Genomic DNA, 14,533 nt, shown 5'->3' on the forward strand with positions numbered 1-14,533 from the left:
ACAAATTGGGAGGCACCAGGTCGAAGTCCCTGCTGTCCGTGGCTCTGAAGATAGGTCTCTGGGTGGAACGTCATCTCGGCTCCCTTCGCGCAGAACACATATCAGGGACCAGCAATACTCAGGCAGATTGGCTGAGTCGTCAACAGGTGGACGCTGCGGAGTGGCAGCTTCATCCTCGCATTTTTCGAGATCTGATTCTTCGGTTCGGCTCTCCTGTGATCGATCTCTTCGCCACGCACCTGAATGCTCAGCTACCTCTCTTCATCGCCCGTTACCCAGAGCCTCAAGCCGTTGCTGCAGATGCTCTGCGATCCCCTTGGCCTCGGGGCCTATTGTATGCCTTTCCTCCGACCTCTCTGATTCCCAAGCTCATTCGCAGAATCCTGACAGAGCGGGCGGAGGTGATATTGTTGGCCCCTCACTGGTCTCGGAGGCCTTGGTTTGCGGACCTTGTGTCTCTTTCAGTCGCCCCGCCTTGGCGTCTCCCGTTCGATCAGGACGTTCTCACTCAAGGTGCCCTATTTCATCCAGACCTGCCTTGGCTCAGTTTGACCGCCTGGCGGTTGAGCGGCAATGTCTGAGTGTCGCAAATATTCCTGGCGATGTGATCCAGATTATCCAAGCCTCTCGTCATCCTTCAACAGACCGAATTTACTCGGCTACCTGGCGGGCCTTCTGCTCGTATTGTGCCAGTCATGATGTGTCACCCCTTCAGGCATCTATTGTGGACGTGTTGATGTTCCTTCGGAAGGGTTTCTCGGAGGGCCTTTCTCCTAACACCTTGAGGCGCCAGGTAGCGGCTGTCTCATCAGTACTTCGCTGTGGTTCTCTCTCATACTTGGCCCAACATCCTCTGATTCGACGCTTCCTCAGGGGTGCTGCTAACATATCTCCCCCGGTATTACATCGCTATCCAACCTGGGACTTGCCGTTGGTGTTGAACTCGCTTATGGGCCCTCCTTATGAGCCGTTGCGGACAACGAGTCTCCGGTTGTTATCCTGCAAAGTCGCCTTCTTAGTGGCCATAACTTTGGCCCGACGTATCTCAGAGATAGCCGCTTTGTCGACTCGCTCGGATCTGTGTGTTTTTCATGCCGACCGTGTGGTTCTCCGTCTGGATCCCACCTTCCTCCCGAAGGTCAATTCGGTGTTTCATCGATCCCAGGAACTCATACTACCTAATTTCTATCCCAGGCCATCTCATCCTCGGGAACGCCGTTGGCACACCTTGGACGTTCGTCGAGCACTGCGAATTTACCTGAAAAGAACGGCGGGGGTCCGCCGTTTGGAGTCATTGTTTGTATCCTTCTTGCCCGTTTCCCTGGGTCTCCGGGTGACAGCATCTACAATTGGTCGTTGGATCCGTCAAACCATTGCATCGGCCTACGACTTCCGTTCTCTCCCGCGACCGGCTCGTGTGACAGCACATTCTACTCGCAGTGCGTCCACGTCGGCGGCCTGTCTACTCAAGCTTCGCTATTGGAAATATGCCGGGCGGCTACGTGGTCTTCACCTGTTCCATTCATTTGGCACTACAAGATTGATACATTTGCCTCCGCTGAGGCTGCGTTTGGTAGACAGGTGTTGCAACAGGTGGTTGCTGGGGAGGACGTTTCACACCAATCTGGCCCCACCCTACCTTCGGGACAGTGAACTGGGGTATGTCCCATCCTGGCTGCTGTCTCCACTCTCAATGGAGAAGGGGCGTTGGTCCTACCTGATACGCTCCTTCTCGTTGAGTGGAGACAGCAGCCAGACCCTTCCCTTTATGTTTTGCCAGTCTGGTGCTTCTATCTCCTTGTTTTCTTCTGGAACTTGGTTTCTCCGTCTCCCACACGCCGAGTCTATCCCTTAAGTCCTTCGTCAAAGCGGGTCTGCCCGGCAACAAGGGCGGGACTTGATATTATTGATAGACTCAGTCCTTCATGCTGATTGGCTGCTGCTACCCATCCTGGCTGCTGTCTCCACTCAACGAGAAGGAGCGTATCAGGTAGGACCAACACCCCTTTCCATAACAAGAATCTCTTTATAAGTAATCACCTCCTGTTTTTGTTCTATACTTATATTTTCTATTGCATGTCTAGGATTTGCCCATACAGGTATCTTATAATTTAACTTGTATTGATATTTTTTCCAAACCCTCAACAAAGCATTTCTAAGTATATGGGCCTTAAATACTTTATCCACTTTTTTATCATATAACAAATAGGCATGCCATCCATATAGTAAATCATAACCTTCCAGATTCAACATTCTCCCCTCAGTTAAATTAAACCAATTGCTAATTTGTGATAAGACCGCTGCTTCATAATATAGTCTTAAGTTAGGCATTTTAAGACCCCCCCTTTCACATGTATCTTATATAATTTTCATCTTTATTCTGGGTTTTTTCCCAGCCCAAATAAAAGTATTAACACCTTTCTGTCATTCTCTCAAATTTTCATCTTTCTTAAGCACTGGTATCATTTGAAACAAAAATAAAAATCTGGGTAACACATTCATTTTAATTGCTGCAATTCTTCCCAATAAGGACAGCTGTAATTTTTTCCAATTCTCCATATCCTTCTGTACCTTGTGCCAGAGATCTTGATAGTTATTTTTATATAATTTTGTATTTGAAGCTGCTATATACACTCCTAAATATTTAACCTTTTTAACAATTTCAAACCCCGTTATTCTTCCTAGTTCATCTCTTTCAAGTACAGACATGTTTTTAGTTATCATCTTTGTCTTGTATGAATTGACTTTAAATCCTGATACTTTCCCATATTGATCAACTAAATCCAATATATATGGAATCGACTCTATGGGTTGAGATAAGGTAACAACCAAGTCATCTGCAAATGCTCTTAATCTATAATCTTGATGTCTGATTACAATACCCTTCAATTTTTCTGAGTCACGTATCTTATTCAGTAGCACTTCCAAGGTCAAGATAAATAACAATGGGGACAGCGGACACCCCTGCCTTGTTCCTTTCTCGATTCTAAAAACCTCAGTTAAACCTCCATTAACTATTTTTTGTGCTGTTTGCTGTTGGTATATCGCTCTAATTGATTGTGTAAAATACTCCCCAAAATGCATTTTCTCTATTATTTTGAACAAAAATTGCCAGTTCAAACGATCGAATGCCTTCTCTGCATCCAAAAATATAAACGCTGCAGGGACTTGGTTATTTTTTTCCAAATATTCCAGTAAGTTTACAATTTGTCTAACATTATATTTCATTTGTCTCCCTTTTATGAACCCTGATTGATGTGGCTCAGTGTCTTAATGACACTGGAAATGATCTCTGCTCCCGTGGTTCGAGCCCTAGCATTGCATGATGGAGTGAGCTCCCGTCATTTGATCAGCTTCTGCTCACCTAGCAGTTTGAAAGCATGTTGTATGCGAGTAGATAAATAGGTACCACTTTGGTAAGGAGGCGAGTTGGTGCTTTGTTGCAACTCTGAACATGCTTGGTTGCAACACCCCTTTGCAAGGCAAGGGGAGGGCGGGGCTCCTTGGATGACGCAGACAAAGTTAGCTCGCTCTTCTGTGGCACACCATAAGAAACACAATTCCTATAGAATTAGTATTAACAGTACTAATTAGTATAGTTCTAATATTAGAACTAGTAAATTGGTAGCCAAACGACTACTCTGCATTATGACGCCATATGCTAATAATAATAACAAATAACAACAGACTAAAGCTTTAATTCCAGAAAGGTAGTTTTAGAATTGTTAGGATTGCAGGAATGTATTAATTGAGACTTTCCCATTTTGCCCATATCTACTCCATGACTTCAAATTTTTTATTTATTTATCTGTGAGATTTGTATTTTTTGAAAAGTCACTCATCCAGTATTTCAGTTAATTTCTATTACCAAGTTGAACATGCAAGAATTAGAAGTGTTATTGTTTGTTTGAGCTACATCATATTTATACTTTTTTTCTTCCTAACATTTTCCTGAAAGTGTGCATTTTTAAAAATCAACATAGTTGATCCATTGGTTGTGACAGGAATTGACCCACAGGCTTCTCACCTGATGTTTGTGGGCTAAGAGAGTGACTGGCCCAAAGTCATCCAGCTAGCTTTCATACTTACGATGAGACATGGAACTCGCAATCCCTTGGTTTCTAGCCCAGTACCTTAACCACTATATCAAACTGATTTTCATTTTATATTTGCATCAATAATTTTAAGAAATGTTTAAATCTAGTCTAAATTTTAAAAATATGATTTAATTAAAAACATGTAAAGAGCCATTTTAGCCACCTTGTAAATTTCCAGATGTTTATTATAATGGTCAGAAGCTTTTCTGTACATAAGAATGATGGTAAATTTAAACCTATTCTTGGATGCATATTTTAAGTTGTTCAAACTGTTTTAGTGGACTTAATATGATTATTCTCCTGGTTCAGAATGCTGCATGATCATGGGAAGCAAACTACTAGAGCAATTTCATCAGTTTCTGGTTTGTTCTTCGCCATATTTTGAAAGTCTCTTTCCATAATTTAAATTGTAAATGTGTTGTCATTAATTTTAGCTCATTTGGGTTTCCTGGATTGATTTGATTTGATTTTGCTTTATTCTTAATTGTATTATACTGTATATTGTTTATTATTACTAGCTAATTTGGATACTATTTAGCAGAATAAAATTCTCTTCATAGGACTATGAAGAGAAAACATTAATCAAATGCAGCGTAGAGACTGGATGTTTCTGTCCAAGATAGTTGACTTATCTATATCTTATGCAATTTATATTTAATCTGAGAGAGATGGTGTATTTTCAAAAATAACTTATAGTTTGATTTGAACTATATGTACAAAGATCTACAACCTGTATCTTGTCTTTAAAAAATTCAGATACATTTTGCTGTGCAAACTTAAAAGACTTGAGATGATGCTTGAGAGAGTTATTGATCAAAGACGTTGGCTTATGTGGGCAAGTCGACTTTCAAAAAGTAAATGAACAGGCTGCTATTAGATGGTCATCACCATATAATTTGCTTTTATATGCCATCCTCTTCATATGAAAAGGAATATGAAATTAGTATTGCAATTTGAAGTAAATTCATTTTGAAGCAAATTCAATCTTCATACTAGATTTTGATTTGAAAATGCTTGGTTACCTATTTATGTGGTCAGGAAGAGTAAAATTATCTAGATTTTAGAGTCAATATAAATTCTAGTCATATGACATTATTGTTTCCATGTTGTTATCTCTGTAGTATTACTGGTCCATAAAGCCCCAAACTAGATATTGGTAATGGAATATGTGGATGACCTTGGGGGATCAGGGAAAGATGCAGATAAAGGAGAGCAGCGCCTAAGGGTTTAATGGTCAGAGAAATTTAGGAAGCACCTGGCCTAATGGATCAGATAGTTAACCATAGCAGAGAGACGTTTGTACTTTTAGACTTGTAAAATTCTGTTAATATACTCTTACAAAATAGTAGATTTAGGTCATAGTCTTATTTCCTGTCGGGTATACCTGGGAGAGCTGACAATATTAAACATTCTTTCAATTTCCACAATTCAAATCTTCTAAATCCATATTATGCTTCTAAATCTTCCAGTCCTGGGAAATGCACTAATTTATATCCATTATTACAAAAAGAAAGCTTTACATACTAAACAACCCATAATCTTTTGCGTTAGCGTTTCAGAGATATTTCCATACATAAACAAAAAGAAAAACAAAATGATCATGGGTGAGTAAAAAAAGTGGGAACAGGAGGAAATCCCAACTTCCTGATGGCTTTCCCATTGGTGTTATGGGTAGCTGGCAGGGAGCATTGGAAATTGCCCGTCCTCTTCTTGGCTGATGTGTGGAATTGCGTGCCACATTACTGAGGGAAGGGGAAACAAAGGAAGTGATGGGTCATGAGGAAAACTGCACCCCTGCTTCCCTGACATATTTGCAAGGGTTCCCTCCCTCTAGGGGGGAAGAGGGTTCACTTGCCAATCACTGACACTCCCCTGCCAGCCCTATCTCACAAGCAGGTATCCAAGTCACTCCCTCATTCTTCCCTGCTCACCACCATTAAGAGATTTCAAGTTTCAGCCTCGGTTCCAAAGCAACCAACTTCTGCTTGCCTGTCAGGCCTTGCTACCAGCAAGGTGCAGGTCCCAGAGGGAAGCAGGAAAGAGAACAGGGATATGCCCCTCCCATCTTCCCTTGTGCTAGACAACCTATGGTTTCTGAGAAGTATAGTCAGAAAGTGCGGGAACACTGAAGTGGCCACAACTTTCCCAAATTTCATCAGTAGGAGTCATGAGTTACAGCATTCTCTTTGTTAGGCCATTTATGTTACCTTGGTTCAATAATTGTTGCCCTGTAACTTGTAATTTTGCCCAACTGAAGTTAACAGACAGACCCGATAGTAGATTTGTATTTGGAAAACAGCTTGTTTTCTATCTGGTTCTGATTGTGCCTCAATAAGAAAAGTAAATGTTTCTCTATATGGTAACTAATTTAGATGCATAAAAAGTAAAAGCTGTATTGTAAAAATAAACGCTGTATTACTTGTATTGTAATCAGTTATATAACCATGGAGGAATAAAGTATTTTTCAAACTCAATTCAAATTGTATAGGGGACATTTGAAATGGACAATACACATATTTTGCTAACAGTTACTGTACTCTGTAGAGGCTATTTGAAAAAACCACAAGAAGAGCAAATATACTGAGTACAGCTAATCTCCAGGTTACAAGCGTTCATTTAGCGCCGGTTCGAAGTTACAAGATAAGTGCCCCCTAGTGTTTACAAGCAAGTCCCAAAATTACGAATATTACAGCACCATGGCAGTTGTTCGTCCTTACGAATGACTGCACAGGTCTGCAACATTCACCCTACCCACCCTGCTCCCCACAACTGCTTCCCCCTCCCATCCTGCCATGCCGGATTCACCTTACAAGTTTCTTTGCTTTTGAAGGAGAAGACAATTGATGGAAGTTCCTGAGTGCCATAATATCGCGCGAGTTCAGGCACCCATCCTCTTTTGCAGAGACTGGGTGCCTGAACTCTCACGAGATCATGGACCCCAGAAACTTTCATTCTCAGCACAAAAGTATTTGAAGTACCTGTCTCCTGCTCCTCCCCCCGACTACTTTTTGCCCAGACGGAGACCTGACAGATAGTGGAAGCTTTATCTGTGTGCAAATGGGGCCTTTGAAAACAGGGATTCACTTCATTTTGAACACCCTATAGGCGCCTATGAGGTCTTTGAAAAAGGATGGAATCCCTCCGTTTTCAAAGGCCCCATTTGCACACAGATGAAGCTTCCAGTCTCTGTCAAGTCTCCGTCTGGGCAAAAAGTATCTCTGTGGTAGCGGAAGGGGGAGGGGAGAGGAGTAGGGGACAGGCACTGCAAACACTTCACGCCTAGGAGCTTCTATCAACTAGACTCTCCCTCAAAGGGAAAGAAACCGCGGCAGAAAGGAGACATCTTTCCAAGGTAAGTGAGTCCGGCATGGCAGGGAGGGGGAAGCATGAGGTATCTTAGTGGGTTGGGGAGGGTTAGGGTTCCTTCATTAGGCCCCCCCCATGGCCTTCCCCACCCTGATATACCTCATGTGCACTTAATAAACCGTGCATTTGCCCATGCATTAAATTAGCAAATGCGTGGGGGGAAACGGGTGATCTCGTTTAAGGTACGAGATTCATTCCCACGAATCCTCGAGGTAGAAACAGAATGGGCAGGCTCCATTACATTTGTAACTCAAGGACTACCTGTAGTTCGGTACATGGAAAATCCAGGAGGCTATATTTGGAGCTTAAATCTTACACTGTACACCTACACTGCTATTCTCTAAAGAAAAAAAAAACTAGTTATTGTACTGACTCCAAAGATAGGCTGTTTAATACCGTATGTGTAAATCTTGAATCATGTAAGAAAGTGGATTATTTATATTTATTTTACATATTTGCATACAGCATGCTAGGCTATGAACTTTAGGCGGCATATAACATTAAGTTATAGCATTTAAAATATCACAAAACATTAAATAAGTCTAAAATGTATAAAATGTGGTCATGTTTAATAATACTGCAGAAAAACTAAAAATTACACCCAGAGGCCAGAAGCCACATGTCCTGACAACCATAAAACCCTAAAGCCACAGAGACCAACTAGGAGGATCAGTATCTAGGAGATTCCCCCTTTGGGAAAGATTAGCTGATATAGCTGTAGAAAGCTGCCACAAGAGGGTGCCCAAATGCTATGTTTTAAAAGTATAGTTTGAGTCGAGCATACTGTCTTTATGTACTGGCTATGACTGTAAAATGTTAAATATCCTCAAACATCATATTTAATCGTATGCTATCTAATGGCTGTCTTCCACATTCCATGACCCTCGCCCTCCCTTGTGGGTTACCACAGGGATTCTCTCTCCCCTCCGTTTCAGTATTTATATCAAACCATTGTAGGTCGGAGATCATCCACCTGTATGGAATTCTGCATCATCAGTATAATGATGGTACTTGTGTCTTTCGACCCCAGGCTGGCCAAGTGAGGCTATTGAGGTTCTATCCTAGTGCCTGGAGCCTGTATAAGTTTGGCTGGTTGGAATCCCCTCTGACCTCCTTCCTTCCTTCCTTCCTTCCTTCCTTCCTTCCTTCCTTCCTTCCTTCCTTCCTTCCTTGATGCCCACCTCATTGCCTTGACTTTGAGCAGCTTACAAGGTTAAACATCTCCCCCCAAATAGTTACAAACATAACTAAAAATAACCATAGAAATCAGTAAAATCATTTTTAAACTATTAAAAACCGTAAAAAACACAATCTGTGAGAGAGCAACATTCGTTTTCCTAGAAATACAGCTATTTAGCAGGCTCTCCACCAACATCACTGGATCCCCATGATGTCATCAGGCTCCTCTGAAAAGCCAACAAGATCAGGGCCAGTTTCACTTGGGAGGTGATATTGCAAAGAGTGGGCCTGCAGCAGAAAAAGCTCTCTGGGTCTTGCCAGATGACCCCATCATAGACAGGACCCATACCATTACCTTTCTACAAGTTCTGTGTCATTTCACAGCTTGACTACTGTAATACACACTATGTGAGGCTGCCCTTGAAGACCACTGAAAACTTCAAATGGTCTAGATTAGAATGCAACAGTGCAGGCAGTGATAGGTATGTCTTAGAATACCCAAGTTAACACCTCTGCTTTGCAAGCTGCAGTGGTTGCCATTTTGTTTCCAGCAGCAATAGCAAGGTTGCTATTCATAAAGCTATACATGGTGTAGGTCCTGGTTACTTGAGGTATAGAATAGATACCTTGCTTTAAGGTTTCGTTTTCTTGTTCTGTGAGAATAGATTTCAGTTATGCTTTTTTCCACAGATGCTCCTTTTGAGCAGTTTCCTTGCAAAAATCCAGAGGAATTCTATCAACTGCACCATTGTTACATTGTGGTAGCTTTGGGTGCCATGATTTGCTCCTCTGTTGCATTTTACTTATTTTCCAAATCATTTCCTACCATTAAGAGCAAATGGATTATCTGGATCTTAACTTCCCATTTTGCAAGGTGGATTGAGTTGCTTATCACCTCAGAAGTTAATCTAAAGAAATTCCTTGTTTTCATCTGTTCTCAAGGATATTGTTACATATTGATTGATTCTGTGCTATCAAGTCAGTTACTACTTTTAACAGTCACATTAATAGGTTTTCTCAATGACGATATGTAGCTAAATGTAAATCTTTTGAGGACTTCATACATAAGGAGCACTGACGCTTTACGAAGTCAGATTCACCAAATTTGAGTCTGTACTTCATTCATAAAATAACATGGCTCCTCTCATATAAGAATATACCTCATACTATTTCTTCTTTACACCTTCCAGCAGACAGTACTAATTTTTTTTCCAAAAAAGTAATAAAGTGCTTTACAAGTTCTAACTTGCCTCTTTCCATCATTCTGTCTGGAAGATCCTTCTTATTTTTTATGTTATCATATCTTTCAAGCCTTATGTGTATGTGGTCGAAGCCCTTAAGATTGACCCCCAAGTCAATTGCCATCATAAAAGATGGCATTGTGACATCAACTCACCAACAGAGAGTATTATGTGCCTTGCATAGATGTGATCCTTCTTTTATTTTCATGGGGTAAGACTGTCGTTTGTCCAAACTTTTCCTTCCTGCTTTTGCATTCTATTTGGATTGGGCTATTAAATTGCCTACCATGGTTTCCCAATTCTTCAAAACTGAAAGAGAAACTATTTTCTTGATGTTCAAATAATGATTGACTTTCTTTTGAAACTAAGATGAAAGACCCCCTTTAAAAATTGTGTCTCTCTTCCCAATGTTTGTCTAAAAGAAGAAAGATAATCATGAAGCTTTAGTGTGTGAATTGGCAAAATAACAGTGATCCTTTTGTATTAATTGTAGGAGGAAAGCTTGGTTGGTCTACAGTGACAAAAAAAAATCAGGAGTATGGTACCTTTTTTGACTAATAAAAGTTTATGAAAAGTTTTTTGTAAGCCTCACTTTAGTTCATCAGATGTAACTGGAATTTTTCATTGGTTTTCTGTGAATTCACACAACCATTCTACATGTTTTGGTGTTCAGTTTCACTATGTTGTTCATAAAAACTGAGGGGAGTTAGCATAATCAAATCATGCTACAAATTCATGGTACAAATGGAGCAGAGGGCAAGATTCCTTCCAGGAATACTATAAGTCAGTGGTTCTCGACCTATGGTCTGCGGACACCTGAGGGGCCACCATATTGTCTCGGGGTTCACAAAGTCTTGAAGAACTGTTATGATTTAAATCTTTAATTAAGCTTGCGGCCTGTGACCATGATCTTTGGCCATAAAAGGGGGTCTGTAATGAAGAAAAGGTTGAGAACTATGGCTATAAGCTATAAAATATATTTAATGAACTGTGTGCACAGGCACACAACTTGTGTGTTTGAATTCATAGATTGTCACTCCAAGAAACCCCCATTCATAGATGAGTAACAAGCCCTTTTGTTCTCTTTCCATACAAATTAAAGAAAATTTGACTGTATTTTAAGAATTACCTGGTTTTGAAAATATTAGATGTGGAGGAGGTACTCAGCAAGACAATGGGAATAAAGAAATAACATTTTTGCTGGTCTAAACTTCAAGAAAAATAAGAAGTTGTTTTTTTTTAAGTCAGATTAGTGGGAACTGATAACTTTGTTCAATCCAAAGAAAGATAAGAATGGTGACAGCCTTATTGTACTACAATCCTTAGTGATTTAACAACATATTGGAAAGAGGTTGTTGTGTCTAGAGGTCCTTCATCAGTGGAGTCTGAGGGAAGGAACAAGGAAACCAAGTAATGAAACGTGTCATGATGTCACAACACAAAAATTGCAACTTATATCTTTGTCAGGCATCATAATGCATATGCATAAGGATAGAATTTGCAGTGGGAAGACACATGCAGATTGTTTTATCATTGTGATTTGGTGTGGATATCTTGGCCCAATTAGATGCACAGAATCTCTTATCATTATTCTATAGACTTTTTACTAATAATTTTTTTCATTTGCAGACTATTGTAATTGAAGATCATCAAGGGAAAATAATCCCATTTTGGAGTTTGGTATTATTATTCCAAGACAGAGAAACCTTGCAGCTCTGCACAGAACTGGATTTTCACCCTAGTTTAGCAGCTTTGCTGCTCACTTAAATACTGATGAATGAAGACCCCATTTGGAAAGGCACCAGGTCAGCGATCCAGAGCTGATGCAGGTAGGTAGCAATACTATCCTACATCCCAACAGTGGATAGCAAACATTGATGGCTGCAGATCCATATCTTGCATTGTGGTGCTTCTAGGTGTTGGAGGCCAGATGCCTGTACCTGAGAATTCTGCTAGTTTCTTGCGTTTGTCACACTAGACATCCACTGCAAATGTAGACTGGCACATTCATTCTGGAATGCTCAACATGGCAAGAGGGACGTAAGAGGGTAGGTGATGTTCCTGCTGTTCCTTTAGAACTGTTGGCTACTAAACAGGAGATCTAGATCAGTTTCTCAGAAGCCTCTTCAAAAATTCTAATCAGTTTAAAACTGATTGTCCTTACTCAGTTCTTCTTTGTATATTATCTTGCATGTGCAGGTGTCCGCCTAAATTTGCTTTGTCCTGATAAGGCTTTGGTTCTTTTTAATCAAAAACGATGTGCAGAAATATTTAGGCAGGCTTTGCTTATAGTCTCTATATGCAGCATGAATTAACCATGCTGAAGGACATAGGCCAGCTGTAAATTGCAACTCATTCCTCATGCACAGTTAAGAATGTTTGCATATAGGTATGGAAGATTTAGTTGAAGTTTTTCTGCTGTCCTCATATTGACATAATTTGACAGAATGTCTTTTGCTATTTATATCATTCCTTAAATCATTTCAGGTAGACTTTGCATTGTACAGTATAATATACTGCATAAATACTTGGTTATTGCAAAGTGTTGTCCTACAATAAGTTTAAAATGTAGGACTAGGAATGGTGCTGGATTTTTGACAGATATAGGTAAGGGTTGTCTGTGTGTGTGTCTCTGTGTGTATGTTACTAAAATTCTTACGTCTGTAAACTTGGGCAAAACAAGGTGCTCATATGGTAACTATTTTTGAACCAAGGTACCTTAAATAGATGAACTTAAAGAGTGTGTCTGAAGGCTAGTACCTTAATTCCAGCTAATGAACGAATTTTAGTCAGAGTCATATTACAGGTTACTCCATATGGAATTACCTACGTCTGTTAAGATTTAGCAACCTGAGTATGAGAAAAAAGAAGCATGCTATGTACTAAACTTTAACAATTTAGATCAGATAAAAACTTGCCAGCCAAAACTGATAATGTTAACCACAGATAACAATTGAAATAGATCGGGGTTGGGCAATTAATTTTCCCAAGGGGCCACACGAGGAGCTCAGATTGCTCCGAAGTCAACAGTGAGGGCCCAAAGAATAAGTAACTGGAGAAGAAGGGAAACTAACTCTCTGGGACAAATCGACAGTCCAGATCATGAAAAGGTTAAGTGCTGTATTCAGTTTCCCCATATAAGTCTACCTGAGATTCAGAAAGACTCAAATTCTGGATAAGGGAAGCAACCCACTGACTTTCAAAAGGAAGGGGGTGAAGGAAAGCCTTTGGGTCCATTTTGGACCAAAGGAAAGGTCAGGACCATAGACAGTGGCATGGATTTTGTTGGAGTAAAAAAAGGAACGAAGCCCCATTGGATTGTGTGTTGAAAAACTGAATGGAGGGGACTCCCTAACAAATATTAAATTGATTCATTTTTTTGAAGAAAGTGATCACCAAAAGAAAGCCTGGACTATAATGTAATGTTGCAGTTGCTACTCTATTGTAGGAAAAAAATAGTTGGAATATATGTATGAACATGTGTTTTTAAGTTTATAAGGAAAGAAACTGATTTGCAGGATAAATGTTGTGTAATAGTGACAATAGAGAGTGAATGTAGCAAGTATGGAAAAATTTTAGTTGGTAGTGAAAATAATTTCACCATCCTACATGATGGTTTCAATCACTCTAAGAAAACATGTTCACTTTGAAGGTGGAGACTAGTTTATCACTTTCACATTCTGATTTAAGATATGTCCTTGAGACCCCCAACCAGAATAATATCAAAGGAAGGGTGAGTTAAAAAGATGAACTGGAAAATTAATGAAGACCCTAATAAAAATAACTTCACAGGATCCTAACTCACATGTAGATTTAAACAGAAGAAGGTTAATTACTTGCCTTTAAAATGTAGTCCAAAATCCCAAACCTCATATCTTCCATTTAATTGAAATTTGGCAATTTTATAAAACATTTTATGACATAATTATCATAAAGCATTTTATGACATAATACAAAATGTCATAAACCTTTTCCGTAATCATCTCATATATATATATATATATATATATATATATATATATATATATATATATATATATATATATATATATATATATATAAATAAATATATACATATAGACTACTTTCAAGGCAGATACATTATTGTATATCTCCCTGAACTTTTAAGAACTTTTTCAGAACGTGTGAAGCTCTGCCATTGTTGAAGACATTGAGGAATTTGGTAATGAAATATCTCTGAAATAATTAACTAATGGATGGTGTGTGTATGTGCGTGTGTGTTGTAGTGAATATTGCATGTATGGGCTACATTTTAATATTAAGTTTTGATTATTACAGGTTTAAAATGTAGGACCAGAGACAGTGCTAGATGTTTGTCATCACTACATAATTGATTCTTCAGCTACACTGCAGAAGAGCGGTATTAATTACCGTATTTTCCGGCATATAAGACAACTTTTTAACACATGAAAATCTTCTCAAAAGTCAGGGGTCGTCTTATACGCCGGGTGTTGTTTTATAAGCCGGTATACGGCGTGCTGAAACTTACTTCCGAGCCGGACTAGAGAAGCTGTCCTTCTCCAGCTTCAGGGACAGGCGCCCTCTAGCTGAGCCACCGTGTGGGACTGGAAAGCAAATGAAAAAGCATTAAAGAGTATGCCAAGGGGTAAGTGTGCATTAAGAAGAGGC

General features: G+C 39.7%; 1 protein-coding gene across 6 annotated transcripts in view; it reads left to right on the forward strand.

The window, feature by feature from the left end:
• The window catches only part of SPIN1 (spindlin 1), a 60,022-nt gene that overhangs the window by 28,267 nt on the left and 17,222 nt on the right, over positions 1-14,533 (forward strand). For 4 of the 6 annotated variants that reach the window (XM_070938694.1, XM_070938693.1, XM_070938695.1 and 1 more), the window contains one exon: positions 11,513-11,712. In XM_070938694.1, coding sequence (XP_070794795.1) covers positions 11,661-11,712 — 52 coding nt within the window. In that variant the 5' untranslated portion in view covers positions 11,513-11,660. Of the gene's footprint in view, positions 1-3,316; positions 3,417-11,512; positions 11,713-11,799; positions 11,932-14,533 lie in introns of those variants that run through there. The other 2 variants (XM_070938699.1, XM_070938696.1) reach the window with 2 other exon arrangements.

The sequence above is a fragment of the Pituophis catenifer genome, unplaced genomic scaffold (genome assembly GCF_029215685.1).
Source record: "Pituophis catenifer annectens isolate HBS135680 unplaced genomic scaffold, rPitCat1.0.hap2 SCAF_2, whole genome shotgun sequence".
Classification (NCBI taxonomy): Eukaryota; Metazoa; Chordata; class Lepidosauria; order Squamata; family Colubridae; genus Pituophis; species Pituophis catenifer.